This window comes from Saccopteryx leptura, chromosome 1 (assembly GCF_036850995.1).
Source record: "Saccopteryx leptura isolate mSacLep1 chromosome 1, mSacLep1_pri_phased_curated, whole genome shotgun sequence".
NCBI classification, from domain to species: domain Eukaryota; kingdom Metazoa; phylum Chordata; class Mammalia; order Chiroptera; family Emballonuridae; genus Saccopteryx; species Saccopteryx leptura.
In genome coordinates this window covers 93,414,898-93,441,374 of record NC_089503.1, presented here as the reverse complement: position 1 = coordinate 93,441,374, position 26,477 = coordinate 93,414,898, and the positions used below count along the sequence as shown (strand labels likewise).

General features: G+C 38.1%; 1 protein-coding gene across 2 annotated transcripts in view; it reads right to left on the bottom strand.

The window, feature by feature from the left end:
- Window positions 1-11,157: 11,157 nt before the first annotated feature.
- Window positions 11,158-26,477, bottom strand: part of CUL5 (cullin 5) — a 95,705-nt gene continuing 80,385 nt past the window's right edge. For both annotated transcript variants that reach the window (XM_066371601.1, XM_066371602.1), the window contains exons 12-19: window positions 23,915-24,047; window positions 22,958-23,089; window positions 18,204-18,327; window positions 17,353-17,528; window positions 16,647-16,808; window positions 15,823-15,941; window positions 14,814-14,937; window positions 11,158-12,097 (exon numbers count right to left, since the gene is read on the bottom strand). In XM_066371601.1, coding sequence (XP_066227698.1) covers window positions 11,903-12,097; window positions 14,814-14,937; window positions 15,823-15,941; window positions 16,647-16,808; window positions 17,353-17,528; window positions 18,204-18,327; window positions 22,958-23,089; window positions 23,915-24,047 — 1,165 coding nt within the window. In that variant the 3' untranslated portion in view covers window positions 11,158-11,902. The remainder of the gene's footprint in view (window positions 12,098-14,813; window positions 14,938-15,822; window positions 15,942-16,646; window positions 16,809-17,352; window positions 17,529-18,203; window positions 18,328-22,957; window positions 23,090-23,914; window positions 24,048-26,477) is intronic.

The window sequence follows — 26,477 nt, the reverse complement described above, 5'->3', positions numbered from 1 at the left end:
CAAGACCCGGCCCAGCGCCAAAGGAGGCTTTGTCCAATGGCAGCCTCCGACCGCGTTGGCGCGCCGCTATTGGCCAGGGGGGCGCGGGGCGGAGCTGGGCTTCCCCCAGCCCTGACTCCTGCTCCCTGCTTAGGCCTGGTTGACAAATAATCCGCGATGCTTTAAGGAGCCAGAGGCTCAACCCGCAAACAGTTGTCATGCTGTTAGTTCTGGGCTCTACCACTTTGTTTTGGTTTCTTTTTTGACAGTCCGTATATTAAAGCTGGGGGCAATGAAACAAGGATGACCTTAAGATAGAAGAAGCAACAGGAGAGAGCCGTGGTGGGGCTGCTTTGGCTTCCTAGAGACGCTATAGAAGAGAAGTAAGCCTGGGGGGTGCTCACTGAAGTCAGGTTCAGGGGCTAGCCGTACAGCCGCCGCTGTCTCTCTTTCCCCTGGTTGCAAGTCTCAAGACCTTTAATACTTAAGGAGAAAACTCATGAGAAAGAAGGAATAAGAAAAGCTTAGACGCCCTCCAGAGGGTGTCGCCCCCATCCCCCACACCACTCTTGACCTTCCAAAGTCAGCAGTTTAAGTGTAACCTGAGCCTTTTCCTTTCATTGAGCGTGTTCTCTAATTTAACCTATAAAGTACAAAGGAAATAAATGAAAAATAGTTTTAATTCAGTTAGCTTTTTAAAAATGTTTTTATTTTGAAGTTGAATTTAATGGGTGACCTTGATCAATGAGTACATAGATTTCCAATGAACATCTCTATAGCATTTGAACTGCTGATTGCATTGTGCCCATCACCCAAAGACAAAGCATTTTCACTCACTGTATATTTGCCTCAGCTTTTTTTTTAATTGACTGATTTTAGAGTGAAGAAGGGGGGGAGAAAGAGAGAGAGAAGCATTCATTTGTTGTTCCACTTAGTTGTGCATTCACTGGTCGCTTCCGTCTTCTGTCCGTGCCTAGGGGGGTTGAACTTGCAACCTTGGTGACTCCTGAGTCAGACACTGCTCTAACCAACTGAGCAAACTGGTCAGGGCCAATTAGCTTTTAATATGTGCTGAGATAATTTGGCAATTGTTCTTCAGTAGAAGGAGGAAGATGAGAAATAGAATACATATTAACAGCTAATTTTAATGAACAATTAGTAAGGATTAATATTTGTAAAGCCAGTAGCCATGGCCACCATCTCAGCCGCCTGGCCAGTGCAGGTTCGCATTAGATTCGGACAGACGGTAATGAAACAACGGAGCCAAAAACTGGTGGGCCATTATCTTTAATCCAAGCTTGCACCCAGCGGGAAAGTAAAAACACACACTGGGCTCCAAAACCCATTCATTCAGTGCTCACAAAGCCACTGACTTATCCGAGTTTCCTAGGATCAAAGGTATCTACCTCACTAGCCTTATTCACCTCTGTTTCCCATCTCCTTCTCTCTGCACAAACTATACAAACTGGTTTCCTTCAGCACCCCGCCATCTTGGCTACTTCTCCTCTCCTCCACGTGGCCTTTCTCTGCTCTCCTCTAGCATGGGCTCCTCCTAGAACGTAATCACTCTTCCCCTGGAACAATGTGATCTCTCTTCCTTTTAAAACCTTTTGGCTTGAAAGCCCACCCGCAACACATATTAACATAATCACGCCCATCCCAAGCAAGAAAGGCAACTTAATATTATCACCTGGGAGGTGGGCTTCCATGTGGGCAGCGCCATCTTTAACAAAGTAAGCATAATATATTTTATCTGCCCAATAATATTCACAAAATCTTCATGAATTAGATTATCTACCCCTTAACTAATAAGATGTGGGAGAGGAAGGAACTCTCTCACTGATCCAATATACACATGAGACAGTTTAACAAGAGAAAATAACTGAATTTAAGACACATGTGGCCCTGGCTGGTTGGCTCAGCAGTAGAGCGTTGGCCCAGTGTGTGGAAGTCCAGGGTATGATTCCTGGTCAGGGCACATAGGAGAAGTGACTGTCTGCTTCTCCACTCCTCCCCTTTCTTTCTTCCCCTCCCACAGCCATGGCTGTATGGTTTGAGCAAGTTGGCCCTGGGTGCTGAGGATGGCTCCATGGCCTCACTTCAGGTGCTGAAATAGCTTGGTTGCTTGCCTGCAGGTGGACAGAGCATCACTCCCTAGTGAACTTGCCAGGTGGATCCCAGTAAGTGTGCAGGCAGGAGTCTGTCTCCCAGCTATCACTTAAGAAAAAGAAAGAAAGAAAAAAGATAGAAGTATGAGAAGCCCACATACATGAAAGAGACACCCCTGCATCATGCATTAGACCAGGGGTAGTCAACCTTTTTATACCTACCACCCACCCACTTTTGTATCTCTGTTAGTAGTAAAATTTTCTAACCACCCACTGGTTCCACAGTAATGGTAAGTTATAAAGTAGGGAAGTAACTTTACTTTATAAAATTTATAAAGCAGAGTTACAGCAAGTTAAAGCATATAATAATAATTACTTACCAAGTACTTTATATTGGATTTTCGCTAAGTTTGGCAGAATAAATCTTTTTTTTTTCAGAATAAATCTTTATAAAACAACTTACTATAGTTAAATCTATCTTTTTATTTATACTTTGGTTGCTCCGCTACCGCCCACCATGAAAGCTGGAATGCCCACTAGTGGGCGGTAGGGACCAGGTTGACTACCACTGCACTAGAGGTTTAAGACAGAAAGGGAACATGAGTATATAAGACCTCCTAAGCTACCATGAAGTAAGGTGTCTTGGGGGCTTCAAAGACTCATTGAAGAATAATTAGAGCAGATCAGTGGCGGGATTCAAATAATTTAACCAGTTCTCTGCTCTAATGACTGTTTTAAGTATTAAAAAATGATATACTAAGGCCTGACCTGTGGTGGCGCAATGGTTAGAGTGGACCCGGAACACTGAGATTGCCAGTTCAAAACCTCAGGCTTGCCTGGTCAAAGCACATGTGGGAATTGATCCTCCTCCCCCTCTAAAAATGAATAAATAAAATCTAAAAAATAAAAAAACAATTAGGTATTTGTTTGCAGAACTGTTACATACCAGCTAAATCCTATCACTGCCCCGGAATAAAGGACATCAAACTTGTTACTAAACTGCTTTGTTACTTCACACCATGTATCTGAGTGAGAAAACGATTACAAGAGGAAGATATATAAACATAGTAGACAGTTCCTAAAAATAACAAAAGATGCAAAAGAAGGTATCTTAGGAAGTTCTTAATGAATGTAAGATAGAAGTCCTACTTGTCCAGAGAATGTGGTTTCATCCACAGTGGTTCCCAAGTCTATGGTTTTTTGTTGTTGTTTTTAGTGAGAGACAGAGACAGACAGAGAGAGGGACAGATAGAGACAGACATGAAAAGAGAGAGAGATGAGAAGCATCAATTCTTCACTGCAGCTTCTTAGTTGTTCATTGATTGCTTTTTCTTATGTGCCTTGACTGGGGCAGAGGGGGGAGCGGGGCGGGGGGGTGGTTACAGCTGAGCCAGTGACCCCGTGCTCCAGGTGGTGAGCGCTCAAGCTGGATGAGCCCATGCTCAAGACAGTGACCTCAGGTTTCTAACCTGGGTCCTCTGTGTCCCAGGCCAACACTCTATACACTGTGCCACCGCCTCATCGGTCCCAAGCCTATGATTTCAATTTTACAATTAGTGGGCCCCTAATTGAGCAAGGAACTACACTAGAAAAGTGTGAGAAATTTTTAAATGATGAAAATACTTTCTCTGCTTTTAAGTTGTTGGAGTGATCCCTCAGCCACAGGCTAAAGGGAATGATCCATTTCCCATCTGATGTCTCGCACCCTAGACACTGTGGTACAGGCTCAATTAAAAGAAAAAATGGGGATAGGTCAGTGGCCTAGAAATGCCAGATTTAAAACAAATATACTCTTACTGACTACACTTGCATTTAGTCTACTTCAAAATGTAGGCCAACAAACAACCCAGCAGTGAGTCCTTACCTACCACAGATGGTGTAAGTGTACTATAAAATGCTTTCTCATTCCATGAACACAGCAGAAGGTAAACAAAGGTCAGATTCTAGAGATGATACAGAAGTGGAATCACAATGTGCAGAGGGGAGCAATAGAGATTACATCGAAGTTACTAACCTGGGAGGCAGATAGCTATTAAGTGGAGCATATTTGACAGGCAATGAGATGTCCAAGAGGCCTGACCTGTGGTGGCGCAGTGGATAAAGCGTCGACCTGGAAATGCTGAGGTCGCCGGTTCGAAACCCTGGGCTTGCCTGGTCAAGGCACATATGGGAGTTGATGCTTCCAGCTCCTCCCCCCTTCTCTCTCTCTGTCTCTCCCTCTCCTCTCTAAAATGAATAAATAAATTAAAAAAAAAAAAAAAAAAAAAGAGATGTCCAAGAACTTCCTGGAAACATTATGATCTCAGAAGGAAAAGCTGGGTTGGAGACAGTCTGGAGCAGGGGTTCCCAAACTACGGCCGGGAGGCCACATGCGGCCCCCTGAGGCCATTTATCCGGCCCGCCACACTTCCGGAAGGGACCACCTATTTTATTGGTGGTCAGTGAGAGGAGCACTGTATGTGGCAGAGCCGCAAAGCGCGTCATATCACTTGTTACAGCTAGCAGTGACAAATATGGAACTGGACATTGACCATCTCATTAGCCAAAAGCAGGCCCATAGTTCCCATTGAAATACTGGTCAGTTTGTTGATTTAAATTTACTTGTTCTTTATTTTAAATATTATATTTGTTCCCATTTTTTTACTTTAAAATAAGATATGTGGCCCTGGCCGGTTGGCTCAGCAGTAGAGCGTCGGCCTAGCGTGCGGAGGACCCGGGTTCGATTCCCAGCCAGGGCACACAGGAGAAGCGCCCATTTGCTTCTCCACCCCTCCGCCGCGCTTTCCTCTCTGTCTCTCTCTTCCCCTCCCGCAGCCAAGGCTCCATTGGAGCAAAGATAGCCCGGGCGTTGGGGATGGCTCTGTGGCCTCTGCCTCAGGCGCTAGAGTGGCTCTGGTCGCAACATGGCGACCCCCAGGATGGGCAGAGCATCGCCCCCTGGTGGGCAGAGCGTCGCCCCATGGTGGGCGTGCCGGGTGGATCCCGGTCGGGCGCACGCGGGAGTCTGTCTGTCTCTCCGTTTCCAGCTTCAGAAAAATGAAAAAAAAAAAAAAAAAAAAGATATGTGCAGTGTGCATAGGGATTTGTTCATAGTTTTTTTTTATAGTCCAGCCCTCCAACGGTCTGAGGGACAGTGAACTGGCCCATGTAAAAAGTCTGGGGACCCCTGGTCTGGAGCATCAACATGCAGATGTGGATGAAGCCAGAAAAGTAGACGAAATTGCCTAGGAAGAGCATGTAGCTTAGCAACAGTGGAGAACCAAGATGAAATCCTGAGGTGTGCAGACAGAAAGAGCCAAACAATGAGACAGAAAGCTGAGAGAGAGAGAGAAAGAGAGAGAGAGAGAGAGAGAGAAGTATGAGATCAGATGTTTAGCAAAGAATACAAGAAAGAGGAAAATAAGATCAGAGCATTATCAGGGTAGAAGAAGGAATATTTTTAAAGAGATAGTGGATACTTGAAAATGTTTGTAAGTCAGTCGTTCTCAAACTTCAGTGTGCATCAGGGTCATCTGGAGGATTTATTAAAACTGAGTGCTGGGCCCCACCTGAAGAGTTCTGAATCAGTAGGTCTGGGTTGGGGCTCAAGAACTAGCATTTCAAAAATGTTCTCAAGTAATGATAATGCTGCTGGTTTGTAGACCAAAACTTTCTGCATAGGTTACGGAGGAAATAACCAAAGAAGGATGTTTGAAAGATATCAAAATTGTAGATATTTTTAGAGCAAGATATAGGAGGCAGAAGGGATTCAGTGAAGAGGTAAAATAGTTGGTCTTGAGTGAGAGGTATCTCCTTCCTCCAAGACAGGGAGCCAGATGAAGATGAGCACTGTTAAAAGTTCAGCGGTGGAACCTGACCAGGTGGTGGCGCAGTGGATAGAGCATCGGACCGGGATGCGGAAGGACCCAGGTTCAAGACCCTGAGCTCACCAGCTTGAGCGCGGGCTCATCTGGCTTGAGCAAAGAGCTCACCAGCTTGGACCCAAGGTTGCTGGCTCCAGCAGGGGGTTACTCGGTCTGCTGAAGGCCCACGGTCAAGGCACATATGAGAAAGCAATCAATGAACAACTAAGAAGTCGCAACGCGCAACGAGAAACTGATGATTGATGCTTCTCATCTCTCTCCGTTCCTGTCTGTCTGTCCCTATCTCTGCCTCTGTAAAAAAAAAAAAAAAAAAAAAAAAAAAAAAAAAAAAAGTTCAGCGGTGGAGAGAAGGCAAGTTAGGAAAGTTCATGCCAAAGGCCTTGTTTTCTCAAAGCAAAGTCTTCTGCTGAGAATGGAGAGGGTAATGTAGATAGGGGGAGATATTACACATTCAAGCCACAGGAAAAGAACCTTGTAAGGTATTCCCAAGTCCTATACTTTCCTTTAGGCAGGGTAATTACGGTCTTTTACAAGGAGTGTTAATTTTCAAACCTGGCTCATCGAAAAGTTGGCTCCTTCTTCAAACTTCACCTTCCTGGTTTCCGTTGCTAACATTCAACCATCAACCACCGCTGAGGAGACATCTTAAGTAGTATTAGTCTGCTTGAGTAACCACAATACAGTAAAAAAACACACTGCATTTATCATAAAATGAAAATGACAAAACACCCAGGGAATTCTCCTGTCATTTAGATAAACACCCAAAAATAAAGTTTAGATCAGAATTTGTGATATTAGGATTAGCAATCCACAGAGCAAACTGCTACTCTTTTCTTACTCTAAAAGTTTCGCCTGACCAGGTGGTGGCACAGTGGATAGAGCGTCAGACTGGGACGCAGAAGATCCAGGTTTGAAGCCCCAAGGTCCCTGGTCAAGCTGGTGAGCATGGGAACACAGACATGATCCGATTGTCACTGGCTTGATCCCTAGGTCGCTGGCTTGAGCAAGGGGTCACTCTGCTCTGCTGTAGCCGCCTGGTCCAGGCACATATTAGAAAGCAATTAATGAACAAAGGTGCCACAATGAAGAATTGATGCTTCTCATCTCTCTCCCTTCCTGCCTGTCTGTCCCTCTATCTCTATCACACAAATAAATTAATTAACTTTGGGTGTTGGAACACTTAAAATGTATACACATTATATCTTTTATATCCACGTCTTTCTTGAATCAGATGCTCATAAAAGTCTGAAATTTCTCAACAGTTTAAGACTCTTGCTTCAGACTGTCCATTGGTCAAAACAGTAACATACAAGGTCCGGATATGAGCTTAGAATAAATAAATACAAAATAAAGTTTCCCCACTTAAAATATTGAACTCTATTCTGCCCACAAGCACACATTCTCTCATTCATTTGATTGATATCTGAATTCCTACTGTGTATGTGCCAAACAAGTTTCTCTTTTCATTAAGTTTTTAGCAGGACTGGATACAACCTTTGACATTTTGGGGACTCTGAGAAAAACACAAATTACAAATACAAAATTCCTAGGGCCCTTCCCAGGACTATGGAGGGGGCTTTTGCAAGTAAAAGGCCCAGAAGCTTAAACTTAATGATTAATCTAGGTTTTGATGAATCTTATACTGAGACCATACTTTTCTGTCTTCACTTAAAGTCAACTCCTCTCCCTATACACAAATCCAGTTAAAGTCCAAGGTCTGGTTTAAGATCATTATGAAGTGCTATGGATTCTATATTTCCCCAAAAGTCATATGTTGAGCCCTGGCTGGATAGCTGTTGGTTAGAGCACCATTCTGAAATGCAGAGGTTGCCAGTTCAATTACCAGTGAGGGTACATACAGGTACAGCTTGATGTTCCTGTTTCTCTCTTTCCCTTCCTCTCACTAAAATCAACACATTAAAAACAAAAACAAAAGCCAAAAAAACACCTAATCCAATGTGATGTTATTGGGAGGTAGGTCAGGTTTTTGCTTTGGAAGGTGATTAGGTCAAGAGTGTGGAGTTCTCATGAATGAGATTAGTGCCTTTATAAAAGAGATTTAGCATTCTAAACCATCTTTCTGCCATGTGAGGGTACAATGAAAAGTCAGCATTCTGTGACCTGGAAGAGACTGCTCATCAGAATCAATAATGTTGGTTCCCTGACCTTGGACTTCTGGTCTCCAGAACTGTGAGACATAAATTTCTGTTGCTCATAAGTGACCCAATCTTTATACTTTATTATAGCAGCCAATGACAAGGACATGGTCCATCTTCATAATCTTATTACTAAACTATCTGTAGCTTTGAAACTTAAATTATTTCACAAGTTTTCAAATATACAAAAAACATGAAATATTTTATATTTTAACTTTTATCTAATGTAAATTTTAAATTTTAGTTGCGACAAGGCTTATCTAAAATGATGAATGAATGCATTAATTACTTTTAGGTACAGAATTTTTACCTCTTCCAGAAATGATAACCATATGTTAGCATCAATGGAAAAGCTACATTCTTGAGAGCTTTCATTTGGAACTAGAATTTGAAATCTAAAAGAAATAATTGGGTCACTTTTCATATTTCTTATTCCAAAGGCTGGCTGAGATTTACTATTTTATCATGAAATATATAAATACATTATACAAATTTAAACTTCTATAAACTATTTTACAGTAGAACATCAACATTTCCTGGGTAGGTGAAAGCTTTTATATTACATTTTTATTTTGCAAGAAAATAAATTATACAACTTAAAAAATAAAATCCAAAAATTATGCAGTTCATCAAAATATTTCAGCCTACTGCATACAGAAACTGCTACTCTTGAAACTTGTAAACTTGTACAGCGTTATCATCTCAGTATGTAGTGGCACACAATCAAAATAGTATATACCATACGAGGATTACAATTTAGGAATTCAAATTTCTTCAACACTCCAGGCAACATATATAGTGTGGATAACAGAAAAGCTCTCATGTAATGTTTATTTCACAAACATGACCTTAAAAGAGTCCATAAGATAGCATCCCAGTCATTTACATGAAAATAGAAAACCAGCTTGAGTTTAAGATAGCAAATCTTTCTGGAAAACTAGTAAATCTTTCACCCAAATTGAATTTTTAAAATTTGCCCTTTTGAGCAAGGCTAATAAAATCCTACTGCAAATAATGCATCAGACTTTAAAACCACCCAGTCGTATTTTGTATTTAATAGGAAGTAAAAATAAGAAAGCTAACATTTCATTTTTTGGAAATTTTAACAGTTATGCACAAAGAGTAAGAGACTTAAAGAGGTTGACAGAATGCAGACACCCCTCCAATAAATGTAAAAATTGGAAGACTTCAGAATTTACTTCAAGTTCCTCATTAAATCACTGGAACGGTAATGTTTAATATCTTATCTCATTGTAAGCATTAAAACTGTTCTCTGGTTTACTTTGTACATTTTAAAATTATGTATATTTACTCTGGCAATGTTAACATGAATTTTCAGATGGCTCCATTTTTAAACTAGAAGACGAATGTTTGAAGCTTAAATCAGCCTCTGAAGAGTTCTATTGCCATACTACTCATGAAAAAAAGAATCTATTTAATATTTTTCCCTTAACTATGTCAGGTTTCATTCCTGCTCAGATAGCACTAATTTTAAGTACACATTATAGAAAAGAGACCTGTTAAAGAATACTGTCATTAGCAAATTGCTGCTAAGTTTTCTTTTTTTTCAGGTTCTTTAACTTTAAATTAGCAAATCTACTGCCAAAACATATTTTTTAAAAATTTAATAATGATATAGGCACCATGTCAATTGAATGATTTTCATAAACACCAAAAAGTGGTTAAACTTTTGTATACATAACAAAAAAAAATGATGAAAACTGTGAGTCTACAGTATTTACTGCTGTTCTATTCCCCAAAATACAGTAAGGACATAATTAGCTATTAAAAATTTTATAAAATTTAATAGAAAAGTTTGCTATGAGTTACCCACTTTTGCATTAAATTTGCCTTTTATTAAACCAAAACATCATGAATTTCCCTCTTAAATGACCAAAAAGATTAGAAATTCCAAAAAAGTTGAGAACAATTGTGATTAAAAACAACAAATCTTTAAAAAATGGCCTGTAATATTTCTTTCTATTGTTTCTTCCTTTGGCATTCTTGTACTGGAAAAGCAAATATGCCAATAGCAAACTATCTGTTAAACATAAGGACCACAATTACAATTTTAAAAAAATTTATCCATTGTTAGCAGTCATTTAGAGAAAATGGTGAGCACTATTTTAATTTTTCACAATGTACTTGGTCTAATAATTGATATATGCTACCATAGAGTTCAAATGTAAGATTTTAAAATTAGAAACAAAATTTCAATTTCCTATGCATTTAAGAACAAGCAGATGACTACAACCAGCAAAACCTTAAGTGTTTTAAAATTTGTTTTCTTTCCTTTCATGAGGCAGCTCCCAAAGCCTCTTGGGGTAGGGCAGCTCCCATGAACTGCTCCCACAGCCATCTGCAGTAATGCTGTGTGCCTTTTAACGCTCCAGCTCCATTCCCTACTATCTTCAATTCATATGTTAAAAAGTTTACTCAACATCCAACAAGATATAAAGTAGTTTGCAAGAAAATTTGAAATGTGTACCATAACGAATAAAAATACCATACTTCCCAATGGGGAATAATTTTTCTTTTAAGTTGTTCATGTTCTTAAGTCCGAAAATCTTTGCTACTTTATTAATTGCTTTTAATTGACTAAAAGGAACAAGAGTTGCCTTCTGAACATTTCAAAAATGTTTATTTTTAAAATATATAAATATATATGTACATATATTTGGCAATTTTACTGTTCATATTAAGATTGCAACAATTTTGCTTATGCTTCTCAGGGCTTTCCTATGTGGTGGTTTTTTTCTTCCTCCTAGGTGACTGGTACTTATTACTTTTAAAACAGAATGTCTTCCTTTTCAGAAACCTAATCAAGAGACTTTAAAATACCAAAATATTTCTATGCTAGAGAATTAAGGGATCAGTTACATAACTGTAACATATGAGAGGAAGAGATTTCTGCTTTATTTTTAATATATTTGGACATAACAAATATTTGGTATATAATAAGTGTATTAGTAAACACACTTAATTTTGCTATTTTAACTTGGCCATCAAAATGACTTACCTAGCTCCATACGTTTTTTTAAACAATTGAAGAAACAATATAAGCTTCATTTTTTCAAAACAAGCTCTCCAGCCATATAAGATAAAAAATACTCCTTATCATTTAACAACAAACAACTAAAACAGCAGTCTCCTGATTAAAGAAAGCCACATCTGTAAGTTGGAAAAATTTAATACCATTTTTAGGTCACCAATAAAATCCAGTTATTACATGAAAGCAGTGTGTGAACAAATAATTCGACACTTATTACCTATCTTCTCACCTACAACTGCCCTCCCAATGTTGTGTAGACCAGCTCACTCTTTTGATCGAAAGAAACCAAGAGTGCTATTTCTAGTTTTAATTGCATTTTAAAACAAACATAACAGCATTTTTCAGTGCACAAATATCTGAAGATCCTTCCTTGTGCAAGTACATTTTTATAAGACAGGAAAAGGGAGAAAAAAAAGCAATTAAGAACCCCACCCTCACCCTTCCCAAATGCATTTCTTCTGGTGGGTATAAGTCAAATGTACTTTGAAGAGTTCATAAAGGGCTCTCATGAATGCAAATGTCTCCACAAAACAGCATGCTATTAAAGAGTGTGTAACATGAAGGGAATGCCATCATGCTAACTAATGTGATGGGCAAAATATAGTTGTTTTGTTAGGTAAGGCAGAGATTTTAATATTTCTGTAATCAAAGTCCAAATAAACCTTCCCCCAGCACAAACGGTCACAACTTTCTGCCCAAGCACTCCAAAATTTGGGTTCTTAGTATTGTCCGTGATATCCAAAATTATGCCATGTATATGAAAGTGTTGATATCAGATTCATCTCTTCTGATGTATTTGTGCTCTATTAGCCATTCTATTTGCTCTTTTATCATTTTCTTTTGTGGCAAGAACATGTTTTTCAAAATTTCTACTAATTCAGTCTGCAGCTGAGCATTACTAATTTTCTTTCTCATCTTCATTATTTGTATGATAGCTTCCTAAAATAAAAAATAAAAAAGATAATTAATATATTATTTTAAATAAAACAAAACTAAAAATGACTTTTTATGTATTTCATCCTCTATCCAGTATCTATCCAAATGATTAGCAATCACTAGGACAGCAATTTTCAACCATTGTGCTGCAAGAATTTTTAAAACAAGCAATACTCATATTTAGTTAAGAGTTTAAAAAATGATGAAAATGAAAATTATTTACCACCTCTCTGCTGAAAGAGAACCACACCTAATGTTCTGGTCAATTCCTTTCATTCCTTTTCTATATTATGTACATTTTATTATTATTATTTTTTCATTTATTTATTGATATTTTAGAGAGAGAGAAGGGGAGAAAGAGAAAGAGAGACATCAATTTGTTGTTTCACATATTAACTCATTCATTGGTTGATTCTTATATGTGTACTGATTGGGGATAGAACTAGCAACCTTGGCATATCAGGACAACACTTCTTTTTTTAGCGAGAGAGGGATGGGCTAGGTGACAGACAGGGACAGGGAGAGAGAGAGAGAGAGAGAGAGAGAGAGAGAGAGAGAGAGAGAGAGAGATAAGAAGCATCAACTCATAGTTCCTGAACTTTAGTTGTTCATTGCTTTCTTATATGTGCCTTGACTGGAAGGCTCCAGCTAAGCCAGTGACTGCTTGCTCAAGAGACCTAGGGCTTTAAGCCAGCAACCCCGTGCTCAAGGTGGTGAGCCTACACTCAAGCTGGATGAGCCCGTGCTCAAGCCAGTGACCTGTGTTTTGAACCTGGGTCCTCAGCGTTCCAGGTGGATGCTCTATCCACTGTGCCACCACCTGGTCAGGCCAGGACAACACTCATAACCAACAGAGCTACCAGCCAGAGATATTGTATATTTAAAAAATTTATCTTACTTGTGAACATAATTTATCGTAACTGTGCCAAAACATAATTTATTGTAATTGTATTAAAAATCAATTAAGATACAATAAACTGCTTATACATACTTTTCCCTTGTATTCATTTCTTTATATAGTAGTAGAGGCTAGTTGGTGTGTTTCAACACATCAATAATTACTATTCTTTATATATTTATTAATACATTGTATTTGTTATAAATATTACCTTCAATTTGTACTGATTCAATAAAATGTTTTCTGTGTCTTCAGAAGTAAGCATTTTATTTTTATTTAACTTTTTTAGCATGCAAGACAGACGAGGACAGGCAGGAAGAAAGAGAGATTAGAAGCATCAATTCTTTTTTTTTTTTTTTTTTGGTATTTTTCTGAAGTTGGAAATGGGGAGACAATCAGACAGACTCCTGCATGTGCCCGACGGGGATCAACCCGGCATGCCCACCAGGGGGCGATGCTCTGCCCATCTGAGGCGTCGCTCTGCTGCAACCAAAACCATTCTAGCATCTGAGGCAGAGGCCACAGAGCCATCCTCAGTGCCTGGGCCAACTTTGCTCCAGTGGAGCCTTGGCTGCGGGATGGGAAGAGAGAGACAGAGAGGAAGGAGAGGGGGAGGGGTGAAGAAGCAGATGGGCGCTTCTCCTGTGTGCCCTGGCCGGGAATCGAACCCGGGACTTCTGCACGCCAGGCCGACGCTCTAGCACTGAGCCAACCGGCCGGGGCCTAGAAGCATCAATTCTTTGTTGTGGTGTCTTAGTTGTTCATTGATTACTTTCTCATTTGTGCCTTGACCAGGGGGGCTCCAGTCGAGCCAGTGACCCCTTGCTCAAGCCAGTGACCATGGGGTCATGTCTGTGACCCCATGCTCAAGCCAGCAACCTCGAGTTTTTGAATCTGTGTCCTCAGTGTCCTAGGACAATGCTCTATCCACTGTACCACTGCTTGGTCAGGCTAAGCATTTTTATTTTTAAGGTGAGAGGAGGGGAGACAGTAGGAAGGGGGAAGGGGAAAGAGAGAATGGGATGAAAGAAGGGGAAGGGATTAGCCAAATTATATATATAAAACACCTATATACAGACAACAGGGTAGCAATTCCCAGGGGAAAAAGGGGATGGAAATGGGGGGGATAAAGGAGATGAAATGGGGGTGGAAAGAGATGTTGCATGGGGCATGGGGGGCACAATGTAGTGGGTAGAGGGTATTATATTGAGTGGGACCACTGAAACCATGGTAACACAATAAATTAAAAATAAACATTTTAAAAATAGGTAAAAGTTCCCCTAATTTCATACTACAATGAAATTAGCAAATAAAAATATAAATATATCAAACCTAAATATATAATTGTAATTTACTGCTGAGATACATTTAATCAGGTGTGGGCATCAAATAAAGACATAATTTTTTTTCTTTAATTTTTAAAAATTATTTTATTTTACTGATTTTTTAGAGAAGGGAGAGAGCAGGAGAAAGAGACAAGAACACCTGTTTCTGTATGTGCCCTGACCAGGATGGAACTTGCAACCTCTGCATGCCAAGTCGATGCTCTAGCCAACTGAGCAATCTGGCCAGGGTGAAGACATAACTTAAAACCAAGGTTTTGCCCAAGTACCACACTCCACCAAGCCATACAGACAGCATCTCCTTCAGCAGCTAAGAGAATGCCATCAATACAGTTTTAAATTCTAGTAAAATGAAAATTTGTTCTTCCTTACAAAATGTTTTTGAATGCTTATAAATTTTAAAAAATGCTTGAAGATTTAAACAACAAAAAGGCCAAAGTTTTTAAAAATTTAGACATTTTGTCTTAAAATTACAAACCTGGGTTCTTAGTATTCTTAGTTGAACTATTCCTTCATTCTCTTCTTCTCTCATTCTTTCTGTAGTGAGCTGTAAGCGTCCAATCAAGTTTATTTTACCCCTTTTCTGAACTTTTGCATTTTTTCTATAAAAAACATTGAATCAAATATTCTATAGTGAGAGACCTTGTAACATAATATTATAGTAACAATGTCTAAGAGGAAAAGTTAGAAATAGTCTAAAAATATCCAGAATTATTTTTAAAAAAGTAACAAATAGCCAATATACCTAGCTTTATTTAAAATGAACCCTATGATTTCCCTCAAACACAATAAAGGCTCTGTTAATAAAATATGGGTGACTACACTTTCTGTAATAACAAATATAATTTATAGTGCCATAAAAGCAATTAGATAACTGAAGATATATGTATGTGCTGTAATTCAGTATTATTTTCTAACTGGATCTTAAGGAAAAGAATGCTTTGTGTGGATAAAGCTGCTTTAAAAATCAAAAGGATGGTTTACTTTAAAGATGAAAAGGAATACAGTATAATGTCAGACACCAAAACGTCCCCATGAAAAGTATGTACATAAAATATGTTCATGGAGAACATGAACATCCCAGTTCATTCATGTTTAATAAACAACTAAATCTAGAGCAGCAATTTTCAACCAGTGTGCCGCAAGTTTAACACATGCGATACCCGACTATAAGTCAGGAGCACTGACCTCTCTTCGCTTAGATTGTCAGATAAAGAATGACCACAGCCAACACAACAGCTGTTCAGTGAATGAATCAAAATGGTAACTAATTTCTGGTCAGATGGGGAAAAAAAATATTTTTTCTGTGCTACAGAATTTTAGTAATTACTTTGTGTGCCATGAGATGAAAAAGGTTGAAAATCGCTGATCTAGGTGATTGAAAATATACAGATGTGTTTTAAATATCATGTAAAAAAATTATTTTGTTAAAAATAAAGCACTAAAACAAGGTATTTTTATTTTAGATCAACCATCATAAACCTTACATTAAACTGAATTCCTGGTTCACTGAGAAGAGGGTACCTTCTGTAAAGTCTTTGGGTGAGTTAACTTGAGGTTCGTACAATAAAACTTGCCGTTTGAGCTTTGGGAAAGCTACTAAAGACTATAAAGAATAAAGAGAAAACAATTAGCATTTATTAACAGCATTAAATACTAAGATTAATTTTCCAACAGACCAATAGAGGTGAGAAAAAAATATAAGCACAAATTCAGAATTCAAACTTTTATTTGATACCTTCACAAATATAATAATGTAATGCATAATGAGGACAGAGAGAATGAGGAGAAAAGAGTTGGCTATAAGGAAGCAATACATGTTCTCTTTACCATAAGATAAGAAACTAGAGGACTGGTCATACATGACCCACAAAAACACCACTTACCAGGTATATACCAGCTGTTTCTCTCTACGTAATAAATTTATTTTGGAATTTATATGAGGTCTAAGAGGTAGGAATAAAATGCAGTTACCAACAGCAGGCTAAGGAGTACATTTTACAGGCCCACAAAAGGACCAAAATTGTATAATTCTTAGATTTTTGGTCATCATAAAATCTTTGAATACATTCTCATTATGAAATATTTTATCATTCTCTCCTTTTTTTTTCCTTTTTGCCTGCTACATTTTATAACTTATTTCTAATTTCTTTTATTCCATAAATATCTCATCGGCTTATTTTTCTTGGTTAAAATTCATTAGAGTGTGTTATGAATTCCTAAATTTATTGCAAGTGAGCCAACATATTTTCTGCTATGTGACAGGATACAATAAAAAAATTTAAAAAAAAAGGAAAAGAAAAAAACAAACCCATAAAGTCCTTCTAAGCTCAGCGTCAGGGAGTTCAGTTGCAAGTTTTAGATTTTCAAAGCTGATTTTCTCTCTGGGTCTTTGGTTCCATGCAAACAACACAGCCAGCTGAAACGTTGTTACCTCCAAATCATATTGACCTACTTCATTCTTAAATGTTATCTATAATAGATAAAAAAAGAAATCTTTTCATAATGATTACCATCTGTCTACAAAATACCTCTTATAATGAGATTATATATGAAAAAGATTATATATATATTATTGGTAGTTGTCTTCCATTATCCATTCTTCAGTTTCTTACATGGTGGTAAAATTTTTGAAAGACTTCAATGCCCAGAATAAAGATTTATCTCTCAACTTTCTGTGGAACAAAATGTAGCCATATGACTGCATTCTGGTCAATGAGATATAGGTGGAAATGATAGGGAAAATTCTAGAAGTTGCCCTTGAATGTATAACCCTCATCTTTCTGTTGTGCTGATAGACACTGTAAGGATCATACTGAATTCTGCAGATAAGGGCAATATCTTAAGGATGGTGATATAAACAAAAGTCCGTATCTCTAACAAGTTCATGAAGAGATCCATTATTCTTGCTTAAACTTTTCCATGTGAGAGAAGCAAATCTACTTCATTTAAGCAACTCTTAGAGTCCTGCTACTTCCAGCCAAATCAGTATCTTAACCAACACATCATCTACTTACAATTCCATTTGACATGAGATGATGCCAATGTAGTTTTCTTCCACTATGATTTTTTTTATAGAATTCTTCTACTTCAGGTATCAAATCTTCCAGTTCAGTAGGAAGTGAGACAAAGACTTTCTCAGAACTTCTTGACCAGGCACCAGCATTCAAAATTTTAATATTAACTGAATCAGCTATAGGCAAGAATATCAGAAAAATATAAATTTTGACAATGGATAAACTTCAAAATAAACATACATACATACATACATGGTAAGCTCTGGTAAAATATAAAAGACTAAAGATTTTGTTAAAAGTGTACCTTTATTTCCAAAATAAGGGTTAGCAAATCTGTTTTGCAAGATGTCTTCAAGGAATGTGGTCTTTGCTACATCTTTTTTTTTTTTAAATTAGGTAAGAGGCAGGGAAATAGACTCCAGAATGCACCCCCACCGGGATCCATCCAGCAACAATCTGGGGCCAATGCTCAAATCAACTAAGCTAATTTTTTTAGCTCCTGAGGTTGAAGTGTTTAGACCACCAGAGCTGTCCTCAGTGCCAGGGCCACAATCGAAAAAAATCAAGCCACTGGCTGTGGGAGGGGAAGAGGCAGAGAAGGGGGAGAGGGAAGAGGAGAGAAGCAGATGGTAACTCCTCCTGTGTGTCCTGAATGGGAATAGAACCCAGGATGTCCATAAACCAGGCCATACTCTATCCACTGAGCCACCCACCAGGGTCTCTTTGCTACATTTTTGTATCTGTTACTGCCATAGTTTATTTTTAATTTACTAGAAAACAAAGAAATTCTTTAAAAAAATTAAAAAAAGATATATATGTGTGTATCATATACATAAATTATAAAATAATACCTGGTAAAGCCAATTTATTATTTTTGTGCATTTCCTTAAAAGCCTGGTTCAAATCTTCAGATACTTTTATGTCCTGAAACATTCTAGCAAGCTTGTTTACATAATCTGCTGGCATACCAACTTCCTGTGAAAACCAAAGACAGAAGAGGTAAAAAATAATATATAATTTGATATATTAGGAAAAAGAAATTTTTTTTTTGGACAGAGAGTCAGAGAGAGGGACAGAGAGGAACAGACAGGAAGGGAAAGAGATGAGAAGCATCAATTCTTTGTTGCAGCATCTTAGTTGTTCATTGATTGCTTTCTCATATGTGCCTTGACCAGGGGACTAGAGCAGAGAGACCTTGGGCTCAAGTCAGAGACTCCGCGCTCAAGCTGGTGAGCCTGTGCTCAAGTCAGATAAGCCCATGCTCAAGCTGGCAACCTCAGGGTTTAGAACCTGGGTCTTCTGCGTCCCAGTCTAACGCTCTATCTACTGCGCCACTGCCTGGTCAGGCAGGAAAATTTTAAATAGAAAACTTGGATGTTTTAATCTTAGAAGATGTAATAAAAAATTCTTCCTCTAATTTATTACAATGTTTATAGTCTCCAAAACATCCTATTTAAAATCTTTTTAAAATTTACTGATTTTAGTGAGAGAGGCAGGGATTGGGGGGAGAAAGAGGGATGGAGAGGGGGAGAGAGGGTAGGAGAGAGAGGGAAGGCGGGAGGGAGAAGGAGAGGGGGAGGGGGAGGGGGAGGGGGAGGGGGGAGGGAGATCAATCTGTTCCTGTATGTGTCCTCACTGTATGGAACCAGCAACCCATGTGCTTCCGGACAACATTCTTTTTTTTTTTTTTAAACAGAGACAGAGAGAGAGAGTCAGAGATAGGGATAGACAGGGACAGACAGACAAGAACAGAGAGAGATGAGAAGCATCAATCATTAGTTTTTTTGTTGTGACACCTTAGTTGTTCATTGATTGCTTTCTCATATGTGCCTTGACCATGGGCCTTCAGTAGACCGAGTAACCCCTTGCTCGAGCCAGTGACCTTGGGTCCAAGCTGGTGAGCTTTGCTCAAACCAGATGAGCCCACGCTCAAGCTAGTGACCTCGGGGTCTCGAATCTGGGTCCTCCGCATCCCAGACCGACGTTCTATCCACTGCGCCACCGCCTGGCCAGGCAGGACGACATTCTTAACCAACTGAGCTATCTGGCCAGTGCTAATACCTATTAAATTTGATTCTTAGAAACTAAATAGAATAGTACCAGCAATCTTGGCTTTCTCCGCACAATTCCCATATGCTTGAATTTAGTTACTGCACTATAACACCAGTCTCCCAACAATACAATTCGACTTTCAGTGAACACTATATGTTAAATATTAGTAATGCATAAAGTATAACCTCCATTTCTAGCTCCTCAATCTATGAATCACTATACCAATAAGAGAGTACATTATGTCAGTGATCAATCACAATACTTCTTTCTAAATGTGTTAATCATGATTCAGTTCACCCGCAGACAGCAAAATACATAGTTCTGTTGCATCTCTGTCTGCCAGTGATACATCCACATGACATGTACAAAAATGAATAATCAGAAGAGGTAACTCGCCAATAAAGATGATAAAAGTATACCAAAGAAATGAAAATTCTGAAATAAAAATAAAAATAGACCATAAATGGAGTTATGGAAGAAAAGAACTGACTGTGAATGTAATGTTGATATTGCCAATGCTGAAAACTCTAAATATGCAGAGGTATAGGAACTTACTGCAAACTATCAAAATTAATGAGAAAAATTGTAGTGACAATATGCCCCAGAGGAAGTGATGCTAGCAAAAACTTTCACAACATTGAAAGGCCAACAGACTAAATTCTGGAAGCAGATGCAAACTGACAGAGTATGACAACTCTCCAAGGCATACAGAAGATGCTTACTTTGTATCGGAGGGCACATGATAAGAAAGGCAAATTCTAGTCCATGTACTCTTCATTTTAATAGAAGTGTTACTGAAATGTAATTCATCTACCACAAAATTCACCTTTTTAAAGTGTATAATGAAGTGGATTTTGTAAAGCATTTACAGAATTATGCAATCACTGCCACTATCTAATTTTAGAACATTTTCATCACCCCAAAAAGAAACTCCATATTTATTAGCAGTCACTCCCTACTCTCCTCCCCTCTAGCTCCTGGAAACCACTGCTGTACTTTCTGTCTATACAAAATTGGCTTTTTCAAACATTTTGTATTAGTGGAATCATATTATATGTAGGCTTTTGTGATTGGCTTATCAGTTAGCATAATGTTTTCTAAGTTCATCCATGGTGTAGGTTATATCAGTACTTCTTTTTTCTGCCAAATAATATTCCACTTTATGAATGAATCACATTTTATCTATTCATCAGGTTAACATTTTGGACTTTTTCTGGTTATTATAAATAATGTTTCTATGAACATCTTTTTTTTGTGACAGAGAGGGACAGATAGAGGGACGGACAGACAGACAGGAAGGAAAAGAGATGAGAAGCATCAATTCTTTGTTGTGGCACCTTAGTTGTTCAATGGCTGCTTTCTCACATGTGCCTGGACCAGGGGCTCCAGCTGAGCCAGTGACACTCTTGTTCAAGCCAGAAACCTCGCGCTCAAGCTGGTGAGCCTGTGCTCAAGCCAGCGACCTTGGGTTTTCGAACTTGGGTCCTCTGCATCTCAGGCAGAGGCTCTTTCCACTGTGCCTCTGGTTGGTTAGGCATTCTATGAACATTCATGTATAAGATTCTGTTTCTGTGTGGTCATGTGTTTTTTAATTTCTCTTGAGAGGAACTGCCTAGGTGTAGAATTGCTAGGTCAACATATGCTTAACTTTTTGGGGAACTATCAAACAGTTTTCCAAAGTGATTGCACCACTTTATACTCTCATTAGCAACACATACGGGTACCAATTTCTCTTCTTTCTCTCCTTCTCTCATCTTCCTTTTTAATTTTAGCTATTCTAGTGGAAGTAAAGTAGCATCTCATTATGGCTTTGATTTGTACTTCCCTAGTGATTAATGATGTTGAAAATCTATGCATATACTTACTGGCCATGTGCATATTTTCAATGAAGAAAAATGTCTATTCTAATCCTCTGCATAGTTTTAATAAGTTGCCTTTTTCTTAATGTGAGAGAGACAGAGGGACAGATAGGGACAGATAGACAGGAAGGAGAGAGATAAGAAGTATCAATTCTTCATTGCTGCACCAAAGTTGTTCATTAACTGCTTTCTTATACATGTTTGGACTGGGGGGGCTGCAGCTGAGCCAGTGACTCCTTACTTAAGCCAGTGACCTTGGGTTCAAGCCAGAAACCATGGGGCCATGTCTATATAATCCCACGTTCAGGCCAACAACCTCAGGGTCTTGAACCTGGGTCCTCTGCGTCCCAGCCCAATGCTCTATCCACTGCATCACTGCCTGGTTAGGCATGAGTTGCCTTTTGCGTTATAAGAGTTTTTAATATATTTTAGACACAATATGAGACATATAAATTGCAAATATTTCCCTAACAAAGTTTTTTCACAGAGAAATAAAAACACTTTAACTCTGAAAAATTAGTGTGCTAAATACATATTGTTAATTTTTACTTTTTCATTTTTAATTTTTTTTTTTCTTTTTCTTTCTGAAGCTGGAAACAGGGAGAGATAGTCAGACAGACTCCCGCATGCGCCTGACCAGGGGCGACGCTCTGCCCTCCAGGGGCGATGCTCTGCCCACCAGGGGGCGATGCTCTGCCCCTCCGGGGCGTCGCTCCGCTGCGACCAGAGCCACTCTAGCGCCCGGGGCAGAGGCCAAGGAGCCATCCCCAGCGCCCGGGCCATCCTTGCTCCAATGGAGCCTCGCTGCGGGAGGGGAAGAGAGAGACAGAGAGGAAGGAGGGGGGCGGGGGTGGAGAAGCAAATGGGCGCCTCTCCCATGTGCCCCGGCCGGAACCCGGGTCCCCCACACGCCAGGCCGACGCTCCACCGCTGAGCCAACCGGCCAGGGCCAATTTTTACTTTTTCAAACATACTTAGACAGTAAGAGTTAAGGTTTTGACAAAAATTTCTGAAATAAGTCACAAAACAGTAACTTTTCCCACTGATGTTAAGATTAAGATCACTTTGCACAATAATTTTTACTACCCCAAAGCAGGGCTATCTGTACATATGCAATTTGAGATATATATATGTGTGTGTGTGTGTGTGTGTGTGTAAGACATATGTAAAAAGTATGCATAATTTATATAATTCACATATATAATTTTATTGTTTATATAATATATAATACCATATATAAACGAAAAACATTTTTATATAACAAATTCCATTAAATGAACTGAAAGAAATGAATAAAATATTTTGATAGGGGAATTTAGTCACATTAGCAATGATTACCCTAAAGAAGCCGTCATCTTTAACCTATTGGTTCTTTTTGCTATACAGAAGTATTTATTTAGAAACATCCCTATAGTTAAGTATTTAGTATAGAAAACACCTTATAAATGAAATAATTTGTTCTGTAGCCTATTTAATAAGTCAGTTCAAATGAGAGTAAAGGTGCTTCACTAAACGTCTTTATTAAAAATAAAGTTTATTAGAGATCACATTATTTTATATAATTGATGGTATAGGTTTATAAAATATTCCCTATTTCTTCAACATTAAAGATATCACCTAAATGTATTACTTAACCAATCATATGAACCATGTGCTATATTAAGAAAACCAAATAGTAAAAAATATTTACTTACTCTTAGCCACTCTACCATATTCTCTTCAATTTCACTATCAGCAGAGATGTCCAATATAAGACGCCGTGTCAAATGAGCTTTGTGATACCTCATAAAAACATCTTTGTTTTGCACGTATTTGAGTACCAAGAGCTGTATAGAAAACAAAGTTACTGTTAATTCATATATACACTCAGCCCTCTCTGTCATTTAGACCTTTCTATATTTCCCAATGGTCAAAATTCAGAGATTTATATAAGCATTTACAGAGAGAGGTCTACTAAATTGCCCATCTCTGAAAAATAGCCAGTCCTTACATACTACTTTACAAGTTAACAAATTTGAGACAATAATCACATAACCTTTTAATTCCTATAAACATAAAACTTTCAATTTTTATAAAAATGTGATAAAAGTTTACATGAAAAATAGTATATAGCTTCACTTTTTTTCTGATACTAATCTTCTCTCTGGGTCTTTTTGTCTATATTCTCTCTATATCTTTACTTATTATTTTCCTTTTCGTATTCCTGGGCTTATATTACATTACACTAACAACCAGGAAAAAAACAAAAATGAAAGCAACTAATTGTTTATGTACACTCACTCCTCCCTAGTTAGCTATTCTGGACTCACACAAAAAGAATAAAGTGAAACTCCCAGTCTCTCAACAATCATTCCATCACTATCAGCACCATTCCTCTCACCTTTTTTGTGACCTTTAATAGGTGCTAGAATTTAATTACCTAAAAAGAACCTATAAAAGGAAAGAATTAAATGCTACTTTCCTTTCTGGAAGCTACAGAATAAAAATTTTTAGGAAGATAAAAACTGCCTTATAGAGATCTTGCACTGTAAAATTTCGTATTAGTTGCTTATAGTTATATGTTTTAAAAAGTTAATACTATGACAGAAAGTCTTATAAAAAAATTCAAACTAAGGTCATTAAAAATTTTAAAACAAAAGAAACTTATGTACCACTTCTTTAAGCTTTGCTTCAATCTCTTCAGAAGTTAGTTTTTTGCTTAATGGTGTTTTTCTTAGTAACATGTCACAGTAATTGGCAAGCAGCTCAGGGCATTTTGATTCAGGCTGAGTTTTTAATCCTACCCTATAAAACAAATTAAAAACAGTTAGTAAAAAATGATTGATATTTGCAAATATATTTTTTTAAACCAAGTTTTTCACAAATTTCTCATGTATTAATACAGTGATCAGGGCTGGGACTAGGGTGAGCAAGAAGACAGCTGGGTACACAATTTAAGGAGGCACTCACTCTTATATTCTCCGAGACCTTAAATTTTGCACCCTAGGTGCCTCCTTACCTCATTCTAGGGTAGCTTTGCCAATGATCTTTGAAAGATCTTATTCATGTACTTGCTAAAATACTTTTAAATTAAAAACAATTTACTAAATTTATTATGTTGCAAATGTACAGTTCTATAATACATCACTTGTATATTGCATTGTGTAAATCCATGCATATTTATGTTAATATTTAAAACTTTCCATTACTAATAAGTTAACACAGAGCTCTTCCTTCACTTTCTGAAAATCTCCAAAGTAACTGAAATTCCACACTGATGTAATATCTACTATGATCCATTTTAAAAAACTGCATTCCTGGCCTGTGAAGGTCCAGTGGATTGACCTGAAATGGTGAGGTCACTGGGTCAAAATCCTGGGCTCACTTGGTTAAGGCACATACGATAAGCAACCAATGAAAAAATAAAGTGAAGCAACTATGAGTTGATACTTCTCACACCCCTGGCCCTCTCCTCGCCTCTCTTTGTAAATTCAATTAATAAAATCTTAAAAAAAAAAAAGTAAATACATTTTCCTTAAATAATGAAGAACTTGTATCTTTTATTTTTTCAACATTTTAAAACAAATGTATTGAACCTCTATGCTGGAAAGTTTTGCATTTCTTCTTTATCCTACTTCTTTACATTATATATGTACATTTCAGATTTTTAAATGTCTTGTGTATATAAAATTTAAGTGTTATTCTACCAGAACTGAGTTATCTAAATCATTTTAAGTACACAACTTATTAAAACAACATAATTATAGTGTGTATGCATATAAAGCATATAAATTGAAAAATTTTACTGTGTCAACTCTTATGAGGTGATTGAAACATTTTCCCCTTTCAATTATGAATGTGGGACTCACAATTTTATTTGATTTGATTTTTATAAATTTATGTCTTTGCCCTGAAAGATCTTAGTCACATAAGTAAGTAGAATTGGAAAAAGTTTTTTCTTAAGATGTTACTCAATTTGTTGACCACCTTCTGAGCTATTTGCAAAAAAACAAAAAACCCCCCCAAAGCGCGCGCGCGCACACACACACACACACACACACACACACACCCCATAATGACCTAACAAGAAAAGTTGTTTTTCTTTCTAACCTTTTTTTTTAAGTGAGTGGAAGACACAGACAGAGACAGAGACAGACACACATGTGCCCCAACTGGGGTCCTCATGTCAAGCACCATCTAGGGCCGATGCTCAAATTAACCAAGTCATCTTTAGTGCCTGAGGCTAACACTCAAACCTACTGAGCCAATGACTGCGAGAGGAGAAGAGAGAGAGAAGGGGAGAGGGAAGGAAAGAGAAAAGCAGATGGTTGCTTCTCATGTGTGCCCTGACAGGGGATCGAACCCGGGATGTCCACATGCTAGGACAATGCTCTATTAACTGAGCCAATCAGCTAGGGCAAGAGAAGTAGTTTAATAAAAGCTTTTTTTTGAGAGACAGAGGAAGAAAAGTTGGTGGGGGGAGACAAAGGGGAGGTGGAGGGGGAGAGAGAAAGAGAGAAGCATCAATTCATTGTTCCACTTAGCTGTGCATCCATTGATTGCTTATCATACATGCCCTGATCGGAACTCGAACTGGCAACCTCGGAGTCGAGCCAGCATCCTCGGGATGAAGTCAGCAACCCTGGGCTCAAACTGGTGACCTTTGTGCTTTGGGATGACACTATCCATTGTACCACTGGCCAGGCCAAAAAAGTTATTTTTAATAATGTATCAAATTAACCATCATTGTGTTGAAAGCAAGGAAATGGAAACCATCTACTCACTAAAGAATCTGATACCTAGTCATTAGAAATCAACTTTCGGTTCAACAATAACAATATTTCAAAATACTCCTTTCTTATGCAACTTGGAGGCTTTTTATATTTTGATGTAACGTATCACAGTAAGAACCAAGGGAGGTATGTCTTCTTTGCAAAATAAGAGTAATAGTAGAAAGGAAAAGTGAGGAGAAATTGCAATGATACTCCCACCAGAGGGCTCAATTTTAGAAAAGACAGATGTAGGAGTTGAGGATTTAGAAACTGATTTGAAGTATCCACACTGGCATATTCTAGGAGAAATTTTCTGTATCTCTCAAGGTACACATATACCAGTCTGAAGATCACTCACTAACTTACTTCACAATTTATCCAAGTGTTCCAATCTACTCATTCTGCCGATGCCTGGCTCCTGTGTGAACTACTGTAATAACTGCAGCAGTCTGTCTATCTCCCT